The following is a 14,532-nucleotide window of genomic DNA, read 5'->3' on the forward strand; positions in this document are numbered from 1 at the left end:
TGGACTCAAGTCTGTTTCACTAAGAATTTATAGGTGATGGGTTGGTCAATGATTAATTTTGAGAACATGTAATTGCAGGTACTTTATAATGCACTGATTCAAAGTGCTTACATTATACTCCTGAAACATGTTTTAAGTATTTGTATGAGTACACCTGACCAAATCACACCAGGCCAAGTGTTGTCCACAGAGGTTTTGTTCTAAATCATATCCCTTATATTTACTTATACGTATAATCAAAAGCACCATATGACATGACAGAAATTTTAAACAACAAATAAAAGCACTAACTCAAACCATTAAGTAGGTCAAGTGGCAGAGGAAAAATCTCTTGCAGAAAATAATTATATATTTCGCATTTAAAGCCTTCCAAAGGGTGAATATTCTCTTTGTGTGTATTTTTAGACAGATCCCACAATGAACTGCTTAACAAATTTGCTTGAGGGCCACTGCAGAGCTATCTATGCTGCTTTGAAATACTGGCAGGTAATACATGACTCTGTCATTAAAACCTCAAACTAGGAATCCCAAGTCCATTATAGGGAGAGAGCCAGAGTAGTTTGCTTTGCCTGACTACTTTGTCCCCTGTCACATCAGTAGTGGTATTTGGTTTGACCAAGTAAATTATATTTGCACACTGAGTGGCCTGATTTCTAATGATGCACTTTGAAGTTAAGAAGCGTTGGGACCACAGGCATGAAGAGGTGCTTTTTGTACCCATGTCTGTGTGTATGTGTATGTAAGGGGGGGTGGGGTGGTAGTGGTGGTGATGGTGGTGGAGGGGGGGTGTATTATATATTTATATTATTTATATTATTATATATTTTTTAATATATTTTTTTAATTATTTTTCCCAAATAAAATGTATAATTTATGCCAATAAAGTATTTTAGGTTAGATTAGATTAGATTAACTTTATTAATCCCACAACTGGGAAATTCATTTACCACAGCAGAAAATAAACATCTATAGAATAAACATCTATGGAAATATACATCAAAAATACACCAAATATACACTAATAAATACAATATACACAATACACACGATATGTACATGAAAAAGTGCAAGTTTGCACATGGTCAGGAAGAGCAGGAGTTGTGGAGTCGGACAGCTGCTGGAATGAAGGACCTGCGGAACCTCTCCTTCTTACAGCGAGGATGTAAAAGTCTGCTGCTGAAGAAGCTACTCAGAGACCCTACAGTGTCATGCAGTTAGAAATTACAATATGTATTTAAACTGTAACTGGTAGTCAGGGTCAATTTAGGGTAATGACATTATAATTATAATCAATTTTAAAACATGTCGTTCGTGTTAAAGCAACGAGTGACAGCCTTTTTGTCCCGTTTGGTTACCGTACTCCAAGCCCGGTCCCCGGTTGCCTAGTAACGCTCCCTAACTACAAACACGGATGGTGGAATAGTTCAGTGTCAGGTCTAGTAGTGCTGTCGACATAGGCCAAATTGTTCATTTAAGAAACTAATAAGCGGCATATTTACATTAACACCAAATTTAACAAATTATCATGTAGTTTATGTACTTGTTCGACAATTTCGCATTTTCTTGACAACTCAGTTACTAGTTAATGGGGTAGCGCTAACATTAGCGTTAAAACCCGGTGTTAGCCTATTAGTTTTACGTTAGCCAGTTAACGTTAGCCTATACACAAATAACTGTCACCAGATATGGACCTGGACATTCGTCAGTATTTAACTAAGGCAAAGGCGCAACAAGGTTTGTGATGTAATAATTCAGGGGTAATCACGAGAGTTGTAAAAGTAAGCTATGCTCACCGTGGTTCTTTCACACAGACCCTGGAGCTCTGCAGTCGGCCTACCATTTAATCAAAGACATGACAGCAGCTGAAACCAGCGGACCAACTCCACGCATTGCCCCTGAGTTGTACGTCGTTTGTTCGGAATCAGCTCTTCAGGTGAGACTTTTAGGCGGGGGTGGCTCAGTGTAAGGATCTTCTGAACGTAGACTTCATCAACATACTGTCAGCAGGGTCGTGCCCAGGATTTTACTGGATAACAGGCTCTGAATCAGATGCGTTAAGTGTGTGGCTAAGGACATGGGGATGGAGGACACGCTGTATTTTATGAGTCAGTGGTTTCCTAGGAAAAAATGTCATTCAAATACTATCATTTTTATAGTGTCCCTTTATTAAGATAACACATTCACAGTTCTCAACAGCATAGTATGTTCTATGGAGAGGGGGTGGCTTTGTCTTGTTTGGTAGGAAAACTAACAGGCCTAGTGAACAGTTATACTAGGTGTTAATTATTTTCCCAAATTACACGTACAATATGAAGTTTATGATAAACTGTAAATGCCAAGTTTGCCTATGACATTGCCAGTACCAAGTTTATTTAGAATCTCCAAAATCTCAAGAAGTCTTGGGTCTTGAAGACAGTACAGTACAGTCTTGAAGTCTGAATACCTATACTGTATGAACATAATTTTCTTAATTATGTGAAATTCTACTAAATACAATGTTAATTTAGAGGAATAAAATTACTAAAAATGCCCACTGTCTAAATGACATGATGTCATGAGCTTCATACCATGGGTAGACCTAAATTAAGGAGCCAAATTATGCCTACACATTGGCCTACACTCAACCTTAGACTGATGCTGAAATCCTCTGTGTGAAAGATTGATCTGAGAAAACACATGCTATGAATGTGCCTTCAACCTTGTCCTCCAAGTGCTGTGAGGAGTGTTGTCCCGTTATGAGGAGTTCATAACTGCAGAGATGTCACAAAAGAAATGAGGCTTCAAGCAGTCTCTAAGAATGAAAGATTTACATCTGACTGTGAAAAATGTGGAGCTCGTTTATGTTAGTAAATACCTGCTCTGTGATGATGTGTAGGCATCTTCTTCTGTGGAGGTTCCTAAATTATTAGTGACATTAACTACATGTAGAGAGGATTTTTTGGGTTTGACAGCAGGATCTGGATCATTTTGAGGCTGATGGTTGATTAACACCAATGCCTTGTTTTGTATTTACAGGTACTGATGTAGGAAATCATGGAAATAAAACCTCTGCAAAACCCCTCTCCGAGAAGAGTCTTATCACAGATGTCATTATGTCACTGTTTTTGTATAGTAACTTTAGTTTGCTAAATTTAACGATTCTCCCATTAGGGAATAGTAATGAATATTCAGTATTGTAGAGTGAACTGTCCTGGGGCAAGGGAAACATATTTGAATAATGAAACACAGTGCTATTCCATAATGTGATTTGTTCTCTCTTCTTTATATCATACAGCAAGTTTGCCTTGAAGTCTCAGGCTTAAGTGAATACTGAATTAGTCTTCATCCTCAGCATAACTACATTACATTCTTCAGTTTTCTAGAGAATCATGAATATTCCTGTTGCATAAAGACATTTTCCAACACACTGATTCAAAGTTCATTAGTGTTAAGTTTCACTGGTTTCTTGATTTGATCATGATTTTATTTTTTTTGGCCTTTGTGTATCTCTTTCTCTGTGTTTTCAGCTGGGTTGTTTGGAGATAAGCGCAGCGTGTCTAAAGATGTACTTTGAAGGGAATCCGCCGGCTAATCAATTTCTGTGTCGAGCCTACCTCTGCCAGGGCCAGCTGAAGTCTCCACCGGCCACTGGGAGTGTGGTGAGGACAGTAAATTGGACACATCTCCTCAATGGGGTTGTGTGTGTTTTTGTGTCTGTGCCAATGAGGTATACACATTTACACCATTATAGTATATACTGCTCTTCTTTGCACTAAAAATGGAGCAGATATCCTAGCGTCATAAACAAACTCTGCCGTTTTAACCATTTTTTTTCACACTTTGGTTCAGTCTTTAATGCATGTTGCCCTTTGTCTTTTTACACTGTTTGTCGGATCTTTGTATGTTTGTCTGATATGACACTTCTCACCTCCCTCTATGCATTATTTTCTGTCTTAGGAAGACTTTGAAGAGGCTGTGATGTATTTTCTTAAAGCAATTGAAATTTCAAAGCAGGAACCAAGGTATGTAACCTCTTAGATGTGTGCTTGGCTTGTCAAGAAAGTTGAGGACCAGTGTATGTTATGTACAGTTTATCATCTCTGATATTTACATTTTGCCAGTTACACCTGTAAAAAATAAGATGAAAGTGAAATGTTCAGAACAGTGAATATGTTTCATGTTATGAGGGTTCTGACTGCTGCATAAAGACATCCTGGGACATGACGGTTTAAAAGAACATTGTTGAAATATTACAAGATTCTTCATGCTTCGCTCTGACCTCTTACTCACAAGTGTATGATATTCAGCACATAATCCTCTACATTTTAACAGCTATTTTGAAGTGTCTGTGAGCACAGTGAAAGGCGTGATAAATATAGATTTAATAGTAGAAATTGTGAAAGACAAGTTTCCTTGTTCCTTGCACGGAAATATGTCTTTGGAGATACTGGAGCAGCCTTTGCAAGCTATCAGCACTAAATCTCTTTGCTAATGAACTCATAACCTGTCAATAAAAGAGCTGAATGAGCAATCCCAATTAACACCAAAGAGAATACATATCTAACACATCCAGCCCAGACTAATGTTCAACACATTCTCTGGTGAATAAATTAGCAGCACTCAAACAGTCTGTTCACACGTTTTCTCTTAAACAGCGCCTTGAATTCATAAATTTCCCTTATTTCACATAGAAAGGCTTATACAGGGTGCACTCCTGTGGCTCTTTGGACCATATGTTAATCCACACCCATTTGCAATTCACAGGACTACACCATACAGAGTTGACATTAGGTCTGAATTGAGTTTTATTAAGAGATGAAATGGGTTGCATGTGCATCATATAAATAATTCAGGGCTCTGTGCTTACTTCTGCATGTGGTTTGTGTCTTACAGATACCATTTCATGGTGTTCAATGCCTCAGTGCTATATTTCCAGACAGTGCGTCCCCTCCTGCAGCCAGGGCAGCGCCTACACCTGGTTCCCTCCTTCCGGCAAGTGGTCCAAAGTCTCGAGGAGGTAGCAGACCAAGACCACAGCTGGAGGGCTGAACTCATGATGCAAGTGACCCCACAATGCTCTCTTACTTCCCCTTTATGAATAAGTCGAGTCCTGATTCTGAAGGGCTATTATATTTCATTTCACTGGATTGTGTTGGATGTACAATAGTTAAGTGAATACTTCAGTGGAGACAACTCTTGTAAAACTAACATCATGGCACCATTTCCATATTTTGTGGAATTAACCCAGTAAACCTTGAAGGTTACAAGACACTGTTCTTTCGCAGTTAAATTTTTTTCTTTGTTTCTATTCAGGCACCTCATCAAATGTCTTGTTGACTCAGGGAAAATGGAGGATGCTGCAAGTTTTGCCAAAGTTACAGAAGAATTGATGAAGTCACATACCCCACATCTTTATCCAAGACTCTTTATATTACTGGTAAACAGCATTTCTTTGTCACTTACTAAAAGTATAAGATTTAAGAATTAACACAATGTAACACAATTAATGAGTTTTTAGGGTGTTTTTTGTTAACAACATAAAAACAATGTCTGACCCCACAAAATAGCATTTAATCTTTCAATGTATCTAAAATTTGCAAATATGGAAATACATCTATTATATCTATTATTTGTAATTATCCTCTTCAACCCTGACCCTATACCAGTTTAGAAAGTAGCTATCTTTGCACTACTTTTTATGCAGTTAATTGAGTTTTATTTTGAGTACAGTAGACCTATTATTGACACATTTTAGGTTGATAAATAAAGTGTGATGTCTACCTTTACTCTTCTCTTCTCAGGTACAACACAATCTGAGAGAGAGTAATGTCCTCATTGAAATGAGCAGGCAGAATACCACCTTAGCAGTCATTTACAAAATACAGGAATTTAAAAAGTAAGCAAAGAGTTCTCTGTTATATTTAAGTAAAGGTTATTTTTTTCTTTTGCTCTAACTTTGCTGCGGGATTGTTTTGCAGAAAGCATTGTTTTCATGCTGTCATGTTAAAAGCCAATTCCATTTATCTGCAGCTAAGATAAACAAGTTGTGCTGGAGTTGTCCAAGAAAACAAGCCCTTGATCTGCTTTAATAGTATTTGCTTTTAACAATTGTGGAGGCAAAACACTTTTAAAGCATGTGTTTTATTGATTGATTGCATGTTTACTTTTTTAGAATGCTAATTATAGAGGCAAGCTGACTCATAACCGTTTATGACTTTATTAATGGTGAAATCAAGGACATGTTTTTTTAAGTCTACCATTCTGTATTTGTAACCTGCAAAGTGTATTTTTATATATGCTATGTTTTCTTAAGCTTCAGGACTGACAGAGTGATATCGATGTGTTTATGATCCTGAAGCTTTAATTCCTTCAGCTAACGTGGAAGCTGTACAAACATTAAACCTGGGTCAATAGTCGAGTGATCCACTGGCTGTCAGCTTAGTCTGTGGCGTCCCGTAGTGGACAGGTTTTTCTGCCTGTGTACATTGATAGTATAGCACCATGGCCTATAGTGTGGCATACTATAGTACGAACCCAGCCCCCACTTTTCTGCAGGCATGTACTCAACATGTCAGAGCTCCTTATGGCTTTTCGGCTCAGCTATAAACGTTGACAGTATGACTCAGCCTGACCCAGCCTTCGTCAGCATCATATAGGTTATTTTGCCTAAGCTTTATGCATGGTTTGGTGTGAGTATATTAGAGGGCAAATTAAAATACACTTGCATGCATTCTCCTGGATGCATAAGAGCATAAGCGTATATTAATATCCAAAGACACGTTTTCCTGTTGTTTCTACCAGGTTGGGAGAAATAAATAAGGATGAGCTGACAAAAGAGGATTCTGCCAAGCTTGAGGAGATTTTCCATCTCCTGGTGGATTGTACGAAAACATCCACTACGACCATGAACCTTAGCCCTCTTCAGAGCCCAATCCCCATCCAACCAGCTGACAGGTCTGTGACCCAAAGTGTCCCGATCAAATCACCTACCCAGCAAGCTTACCTTTGTTGCTCCCTGTCCTCCTCCTAAACCTTCCAACACCAAAAACCCACATATGGATATCCAAAGGGCAGTACATGACTCAGATTACTGTACTGCAGTGTTGTGAATTGTATAAATTATGTTTTATCTGGGATTTGCAGAGTTGCCTTCCTCCTGGAGTTGGCTCTGCTGGCCTTGCAAGTGAAGCATCAGAAAGTAGCTGCCGACTGTTTGAAAGAGCTAAAGTTGGCAAGAGAGGCTGTGAGTGTCCGATATTCTTTTAAAACCTCAGGCAGTAGCATGGCGCCATGCTGTAACTGTACATACTATGAAAACATGCAAATTTATGCATGGAATTTGACATCCCCTCTTAAGTAGGCTCCTGACAATAGATTGGATTAATTAGCTGAGCTCATGCCCAAGAGGTTGCTGCATGGTTTTGATGTCTCTCAGCCATGGAGAATTTATTTCACAGAAAAGTATGCAGGTTTTTCAGAAATTTGCCCCTTTTTCTTTAAGGCAAATTAGGTGAAACGATAATATAATTAGCAACATTGCATGTGCCAGATGTGTTGGCATAAAATTTGACTGAATAATTTGTAGTCTCATTCTCTTTTCCATGCACTGCAGAATGCTGACTTCTGAAATCACATGTGTGTCTGTCTTTTTCAGAGCATTGGCCAGCGCTTAATAATGGAATGTATCAACTGTGAAATCAACCTCCTGAAGAAAGCGGAGAAGATGAATGTCTATTCCAAAGCCAGTGTGGAGGTGCTCGATCATAGACACGAATTATTAGCCATGTGTTTCCGCTGCATGTTATAATGCAGGCATTGGACCCATTGGCAGGGACATAATTCACTGTTCAATAATATTTCTGTAATCCTATTCTTTAATAGGTAGTTCAATAAGTTTAAAGGCAGTGAATCCAGAAATCCCCTTCACTTGAATAGGTGTCCCTGATTTAAGGAACTGCTGACCCAAGAGTTTTTTTCTCTGACAAGAACAAAATCTTGGGGAAGAAGGATTGTGTAATCTCATTTCATACCATATAGTATTTGGTGTGAAAACTTAAGTTTAAAAATTGGCACCACATATTTAATCCAATTCAATCCAAGTCGACTTGCCAAGTACATAGAGGTGTTGTGCTATCATTGCTATAGTAGAGATTCTCAATCTGTAGTTTTTATCCCACAGGCCCGGCTGAAGGAGATAGACAAGCTGGATAAGTGGCTGCAGACTGCAGTGAGAGAGGGGGACCCTGAGGCTGTGCAGGCAGTGTGTGCTACCCAGTGGAGATTCTGCCTGCCCCTTTTGCAGCACAACCTCAGGAAATGCATCAAGACACCTCTGCTCAAAGTGGTGCAAGCACTGGAAGACATGCAGAGGTTTCCACCTTTTATCATGATGACAGTGTTATGTGTATATATCTTGATTTAGTTTTTATTGATGTGTTTGCACTTCACTGTTAATTATGTTTACAAAAAAATGTGGCCTAATTCAACATTCATTTCCAAAGCAGCACTGCCTTTAATACAGTATACAGTATGTTGTTATGGGCCTGTTATGTTTCCGCTCAAATGTGTTTCACAGTTTGATCAAGATAAATGCTGTTATTATCATTTATGGTAAGAAAGAGGCTCTTTTTCCTGTTGCCTTTTGTTATAATTACTGAGAGACATCATATAGGTATTTTTCAAGATGACAAAAGTCTCCCAACTTGCTACTTTGATAACATATTAGTTTATGCTGGAAGTGTTTGTGTGTTATTTTCACAGTATGTTGCTGGAGATGCGCTGTCAAGTCCACTCAGAGCTGGCAGTGATTGAAGAGGAGGAGGGGCGCCTGGAGGCTTCTTTGACCCAGCTTCAGAAAGCCATGCTGCTGGATAACGGGGCACAACGAGAACGCCTGTCATCAGCTTTGCGCCTCCTGCAGCTCAGAGGGACCCTCTTCCAAACACCCTCCCGGACCGAGGACAAAGCTGCTATGCTTATGCAGCAGGTTTTCATTCCCTTTGCATCAAACACTCTGGACTGTAAGTTAACTGTGTGGCAAGTTAACTTGGATATTCAACACGTTTCTCTCTTCCTCAGGCCAGGGACATGGAACCTAAAGATAAGACAGACACTCGTCCCATCCTGGTTGCAGTGGGTCTCCTTTTGTCCCCTGATGATTTCCAGATGGTTCTGGATGGAGACAACCCTTCCACAAGTACAGATTTCTCATCTTTGCTTTCAGTTTTCACTAAGACACAATCACATTCTCTTAAGGAATCTCTGAGTTGAAATATCTTATCTTGTGAGGACAGTTTGAAACCCACATTTATATTTACTGAGCCCTTTTACTGCACCGGGAATCAAACATTTCATTAAACCAACGGACAGTTTACTGGCCTGGAAGAGTATAACCTAGATACTTTTTATCTGAGGTATATTCTGCCTGCAGCAAAGTGTAGTTTTCTCCTTTATGCATAAACATTTAAGGGAGAAATTAGAAAAAGTAAAAGTATCTGAGTATTTTATAGCATCAAACAGTGCGGAGAGAAGGACTGGTGGTTTTGTATTCATTATATTTCAACATCACATTCAGTCAACTGTAAAAGGGCTATAAGTTGGAAATTTTGTTCTTTTGATAAGAAATTTACAGTTCACATTTTCTCCAGCCTCCACCTGCTTGGTTCTGAGCCTCTGCTGAACATGCCGGTCGGTCCTACTTAGCTATCCCTCCGTCTCTCGTTCACTGCACTCATTGTGGTGGCTTTGGTACACTGTATTTATGTGTTGTTTTTTTCATTGAAGTTAATTTATTTAGCCCTGTTGTATTAATAATATAAACAGGCCCACAGAACAGGGAATAAAAATTATTGAATAATCAAACTTTTGTTTTAGGTGTTGGGTGACTGAGCTCTCCTTCACTCGCAGAGTGCCCCTGGAAGGCAGTCCTCTGCACTGATTGTGTAATGAGCTGCTGTCTCAGTGAAGCAGCCACTGATTACCTGCAGATTATGAGTGAAAATTGAATGAACAACACAGATCACTGTTTTGTATGACAATTTGTTCCTTGATCTCTAAGTCTGGACAGTCTCTCAGTGACAGCGTTAAACTTTGTTGCAGGGTTGTGTGCTATTTCTCAGAGAATCTGTGTGTTCCAGTGTAGCTCACAGTGAAGCAGTGTCCACTGTGTGCAGTGGATCATGGAGCAGAAGGGTGAGAGCCCGGGGAGAGCCTTTGATCTCAGAATCATTCCAGGCTCCTTGGTCCACAGCAGCAAATGAACACTCAGCAGTCCTAATGACCAAGGGAAGAACTGGCCTCTATCAGCTAGTCTAAGGGTTTCAACTGCAGGCATGGGTAAAAGCTTTGGTCCCTAGAGGCACCTCTTGTTTTCATCTACAAACCTCAAGCATCCCAGAGATGAACACCATTTTAATCGTTGTGTTCTTAGCTTCAGAGCCAGCACACCAAGTAACCCTTGAGAACAGAAAAATGTATTAATTTCATATGATGCTGCCACAATTTTGTATTGTTCCTCAGGCATTCATCAATGAGAGGTGTGTGTGTATTTGAACTCTCAGAGCATGCCTGCAGACACTGGAGCCATTTGCTTCTTTAAAACACTTAAGTCACAGACCTGTAGTCATAATTCAGTCCATAAAAAAAATGCTTAAATACCCCTGTTGCTGTTGATGGGTCTGAATGAAAATCTGGAATATGTTTCTTTGTTTTTTGTTAAATCCTACGTGTCTAATCTGATTACACAGCAATCAATAACAACCCTGTTTGAAAGAGTTGGAAGTGTTGGAAATAAGATGTTTACTCAAGTTGTATTTCATTGCTTACATGGACATGACATAATAAGGATAATTATGTAACTTCCTCAAAAGGATAAAATTCTCACTATGCATATGAGTGCAGATTTATTCCATGTTCTATAAATTATAAACTATGATTTAGGTCTAAGTTGAGAAACACAATGACTAGACCTTTTCTTCTGCACAATAGCCAGAAACCTTGATTCATTCTTTACAGAAGTTTTCCTGACAGTATTAATGAAGTTTGACTTATGCAACAATACATCAACAACTGTCTAGTTCCCGTAGGCAGTCTTGGATCTGGACCAGTGGCTCAGCTCTCTGCGAAGGCTCAGCATCACTCTACATCTTTACAGAAGGTGGATGGACACCTGGTTAGACAAAGCAGTGACACCGATAACACAGAGAGGTGTGTGTACATTTAAATGTATTCATTTGAATGTATGTGTATGCATACAAGTAAAAGCCTTTTTTTTCTGTCTTCTTGCCAATGTAAAGTTTTCTGTAATTATTTTTAGCTGTCAGGCTTCCCAGAAACCCAGTTTGGAAAATTGCCTGTATAATCAGCCTTTTTATGCCTTGTTGAATTTATTACTCCATGCTTTTACTGAACATTAGATACTAATGAATGTTTGATCTATTGCTCCTCTCTGCAGTTAAAGTTGTTGTGTGAATATAATAGTTTGCAACATTCTATTATGCATATCTCCTTATGCAGAGTGTATAGTTGATTTCCCACTGTTTTACCCCTATCATTACAGTTAAAAAGTGTGTACGTCAGAAATGCCAGGCTTAATGGTCAGAGGGGAGCAGAGCCATCAGGACTTGAAGATTCCCCAAAGGAAAAGTTTATTGCTTGTTGCCCTGCAAACAAGCAACCTTAGATCATATGCATATGACTGTGCCCTTGCCCTGACTTCCATGTTTTAAAAAATAATCATCTCTAAGCTTTCTTTATTTCTTGGCTGTTCAAGGATGAAGTTGTGGGCAACACTGGTGAAGACAGCCAGGAGACAGGAAGTTTGGGATGTGTGCCGAGCTGCTTGTCGATTCTGTTTGCTTTACGATGATGGGAGATGGAAGATTTCCAAGGCTGACAGTAAGATAATGAATGATTCTGAAGACTGATGTAACAAACCAGAAATATTTATAAAGCTGAGGGGAGACAGTATTAGAATGATTTAAAGAGAAATCATAGATGTAGATATATAACTGCTGTGTGATTTAGTTTGCAGAACTGCCGTGTTATCATTAGCAGGATTATAAAATTATTGTAGCTCATTGTTCATGTGTGAATAAGATCCATAAAAATATAATGGATCTGGTATACATCAGGTATAATTTGATACTGCCAATGAAAAGAGACAGATGGACACAAAGTAGTGGTAATAGTAGAGGTTGTAACAGTGTGTCAACACAGATTTTGTTAATTCTCTGCAGAGTGTACATGCTTGGAGGAGGAAAGCTGTGCAGAATGTCTTCATGGGTGCAATGAAAGCCAAACCTGTATGAGGGACTTCCTGCGCCTTTTAGCTGAAATCCACTTCATCAGTGCTGAGGTTTGTGCTCCTACATCCTAATACACCCAGTAGGAATTCATCAATTTTATTCTACAGATCAGACACAAAAGCTTTTATGATCATCATGTTAATCCACATTATTTGCCAAGAGCAATGGAAAGACTACATTCACATCTTCTGCTCTACCAACTTTTTATCTCAATTATTTGGGTGTAGATGTTTATTGAAGTGAGATGGTGATGCTCACAAATGCATAATAGGAATATTATATTTGAATTTTTATCTTGAACTCCTCTTTTGAAATATGAAATCATAAACAAAGACTTCTTGCAGTAGTAGACAAGCATTATAAGGATTCCAAACAAGCCCGTGAGGTAGATGTTGATTGGTCGGAGTCAGAAATTGTTGTGCTTGTCTTATGAGCTTGTCTTATTATGTAATCACACTTCCCATCAAGCCTGCAGCTCCAAGTCTTTATTAAGTCCATAGAGATGTTAACTTGACAGCACTTTGAAGGAAATGGAGACGACTATCCAAAGCAACTACATGACCTTGCAAAAACTGACTCACACTGCAGCCTCTTTGCCTGCTCCTCTCATGTATTTCTCTCTTTGTTCTATGACACATGGATATGATTTTTTTAGGAATAGGGTTGTAATTCATTAAATTAAAAGATACGTACCTCTCACTCTGATGATGAAGACAGCTTCCTCTTGTCTTACCTGAGTTGCCTGCCACTGAAGTGAAAAGCTCACCAGTAGTTTCTTTTTTCTTTGATCTGCTATGGCTGAGATTTAACGGCTCTAGAGAAGCTGTCATTCCCATAGTGGGAGGTATTCTATTCTCCTTTTATTATGAAGTTGTCAAAACAGGAAGTCACCTTTAATATTATCTTTTGAGGTAGAGAAATTAATGTACTGTGTCTTGCTCAGGCCACTGTCCAAAAGCTGCTAACGGAGGGAGTGCAGCTTAACAGCCCTGCTGTCCCCCCACAGGAGGTTTGTGTGTCTGAAGCGGACCCACACTGGGTTGTTTACAGGTGAAAACACAATATGCACACACACACAATTTTGCATCATAAAACTAGAATATTTTGTTTGTTTTGTATATCTTTTTTCGGTGTTCTGTATGGTTCTGCTTTATTATTTAAATATCAGAGATTTAATACATTTTTTATTCATTTTAAATCAAAAGTTGTCATATTATATACTTTTATGTGACCATATTTAACAATTTAGATTTAGAGTTTAGTTAGTTTGGTTATAATTATGAATAGCTATAGCAGCAGATTAAGCATCAAAATAATAAACAAAAGTTTGATAGGACGGGACTAATGTGTATCCACATTTCTTTTGTTCTGTTACCACATGTGACAAATTGTTTGGACAAAATTATGATTTCCTATGGTTTAAATTTTTTAAATTTTTTTATTTAGGTCCGAAAAGTTTTTCCATTATTAATTAATGCATCTATGTGCTTTATCAGCTGTGGCTGTTCCGTTAGTGTGGTTATCAATGTATATACAGATGGGAGAAAAAAAACAACATAAAGTGTCTTAGTAAGGTGTTAGACCACCATGTGCTACCAGAACAGATTAAGGGCTCCTTAGCATCGTTTCTACAAGTCTGTGGATTCGATGGTTTCGATGATGTTGGTGGAGAGTACTGGCTAATATGTTGGTCCAAAATCTCCCATAGGTGTGTGTATAAAGGGGAATTATTTTCTGCTTCAGTGGCTCTTTAAGTGGCCTAGTGAGTAGTCTTTTAAAGTAAGTGAATTTCCATAACTGGTCAAGAAATAATCATAGGCACTGGTGGAAATGACACAATCTCTTGAACTGTGTTTTCTTTATCTCTTAAACCAAAACTACATACCAGATCTGAAACCATTCACACCCCAGTCATGTGGTATGAAAAACGCATCATTTATGTGATCTTCAAAAGGTAAAGACCAAGATGTTGTAGATATACACTACAAAGCTCCAGGATCACACATTAGCTGTATTGTATTGTTTCTCCATCACCTCAGAGTCATGCTGACAAGGCTGGCTTTCTTGCCCATTGATTATGGGATTCAGAAATGGACATTGGACCAAGATAGAATCTTTTTTTTTTTTTTTTTTTTTTTTTTAAGAATGCTTTATATGTGCAAATTTTCTCCTTGGATCACAATCATTATTGTATTATACAAAGGAGGAGTCTTAACAGCCGATTTGTTGAATGGACAAGAACTGACAT

General features: G+C 38.6%; 1 protein-coding gene across 2 annotated transcripts in view; it reads left to right on the forward strand.

The window, feature by feature from the left end:
* Positions 1-1,425: 1,425 nt before the first annotated feature.
* Positions 1,426-14,532, forward strand: part of LOC130181737 (cilia- and flagella-associated protein 46) — a 48,754-nt gene continuing 35,647 nt past the window's right edge. For both annotated transcript variants that reach the window (XR_008829625.1, XM_056396128.1), the window contains exons 1-17: positions 1,426-1,734; positions 1,812-1,933; positions 3,507-3,638; positions 3,937-4,001; positions 4,873-5,037; positions 5,293-5,416; positions 5,781-5,875; positions 6,781-6,933; positions 7,123-7,222; positions 7,634-7,732; positions 8,159-8,349; positions 8,740-8,965; positions 9,058-9,175; positions 11,055-11,184; positions 11,750-11,874; positions 12,216-12,334; positions 13,228-13,334. Coding sequence is in view for 1 of the 2 variants with exons in the window: in XM_056396128.1 (XP_056252103.1) it covers positions 1,686-1,734; positions 1,812-1,933; positions 3,507-3,638; positions 3,937-4,001; positions 4,873-5,037; positions 5,293-5,416; positions 5,781-5,875; positions 6,781-6,933; positions 7,123-7,222; positions 7,634-7,732; positions 8,159-8,349; positions 8,740-8,965; positions 9,058-9,175; positions 11,055-11,184; positions 11,750-11,874; positions 12,216-12,334; positions 13,228-13,334 (2,120 nt within the window). In the remaining variant the exon portion in view is untranslated. The remainder of the gene's footprint in view (positions 1,735-1,811; positions 1,934-3,506; positions 3,639-3,936; positions 4,002-4,872; positions 5,038-5,292; positions 5,417-5,780; positions 5,876-6,780; positions 6,934-7,122; positions 7,223-7,633; positions 7,733-8,158; positions 8,350-8,739; positions 8,966-9,057; positions 9,176-11,054; positions 11,185-11,749; positions 11,875-12,215; positions 12,335-13,227; positions 13,335-14,532) is intronic.

This window comes from Seriola aureovittata, chromosome 14, assembly GCF_021018895.1.
Source record: "Seriola aureovittata isolate HTS-2021-v1 ecotype China chromosome 14, ASM2101889v1, whole genome shotgun sequence".
In the NCBI taxonomy this organism is placed as follows: Eukaryota; Metazoa; Chordata; class Actinopteri; order Carangiformes; family Carangidae; genus Seriola; species Seriola aureovittata.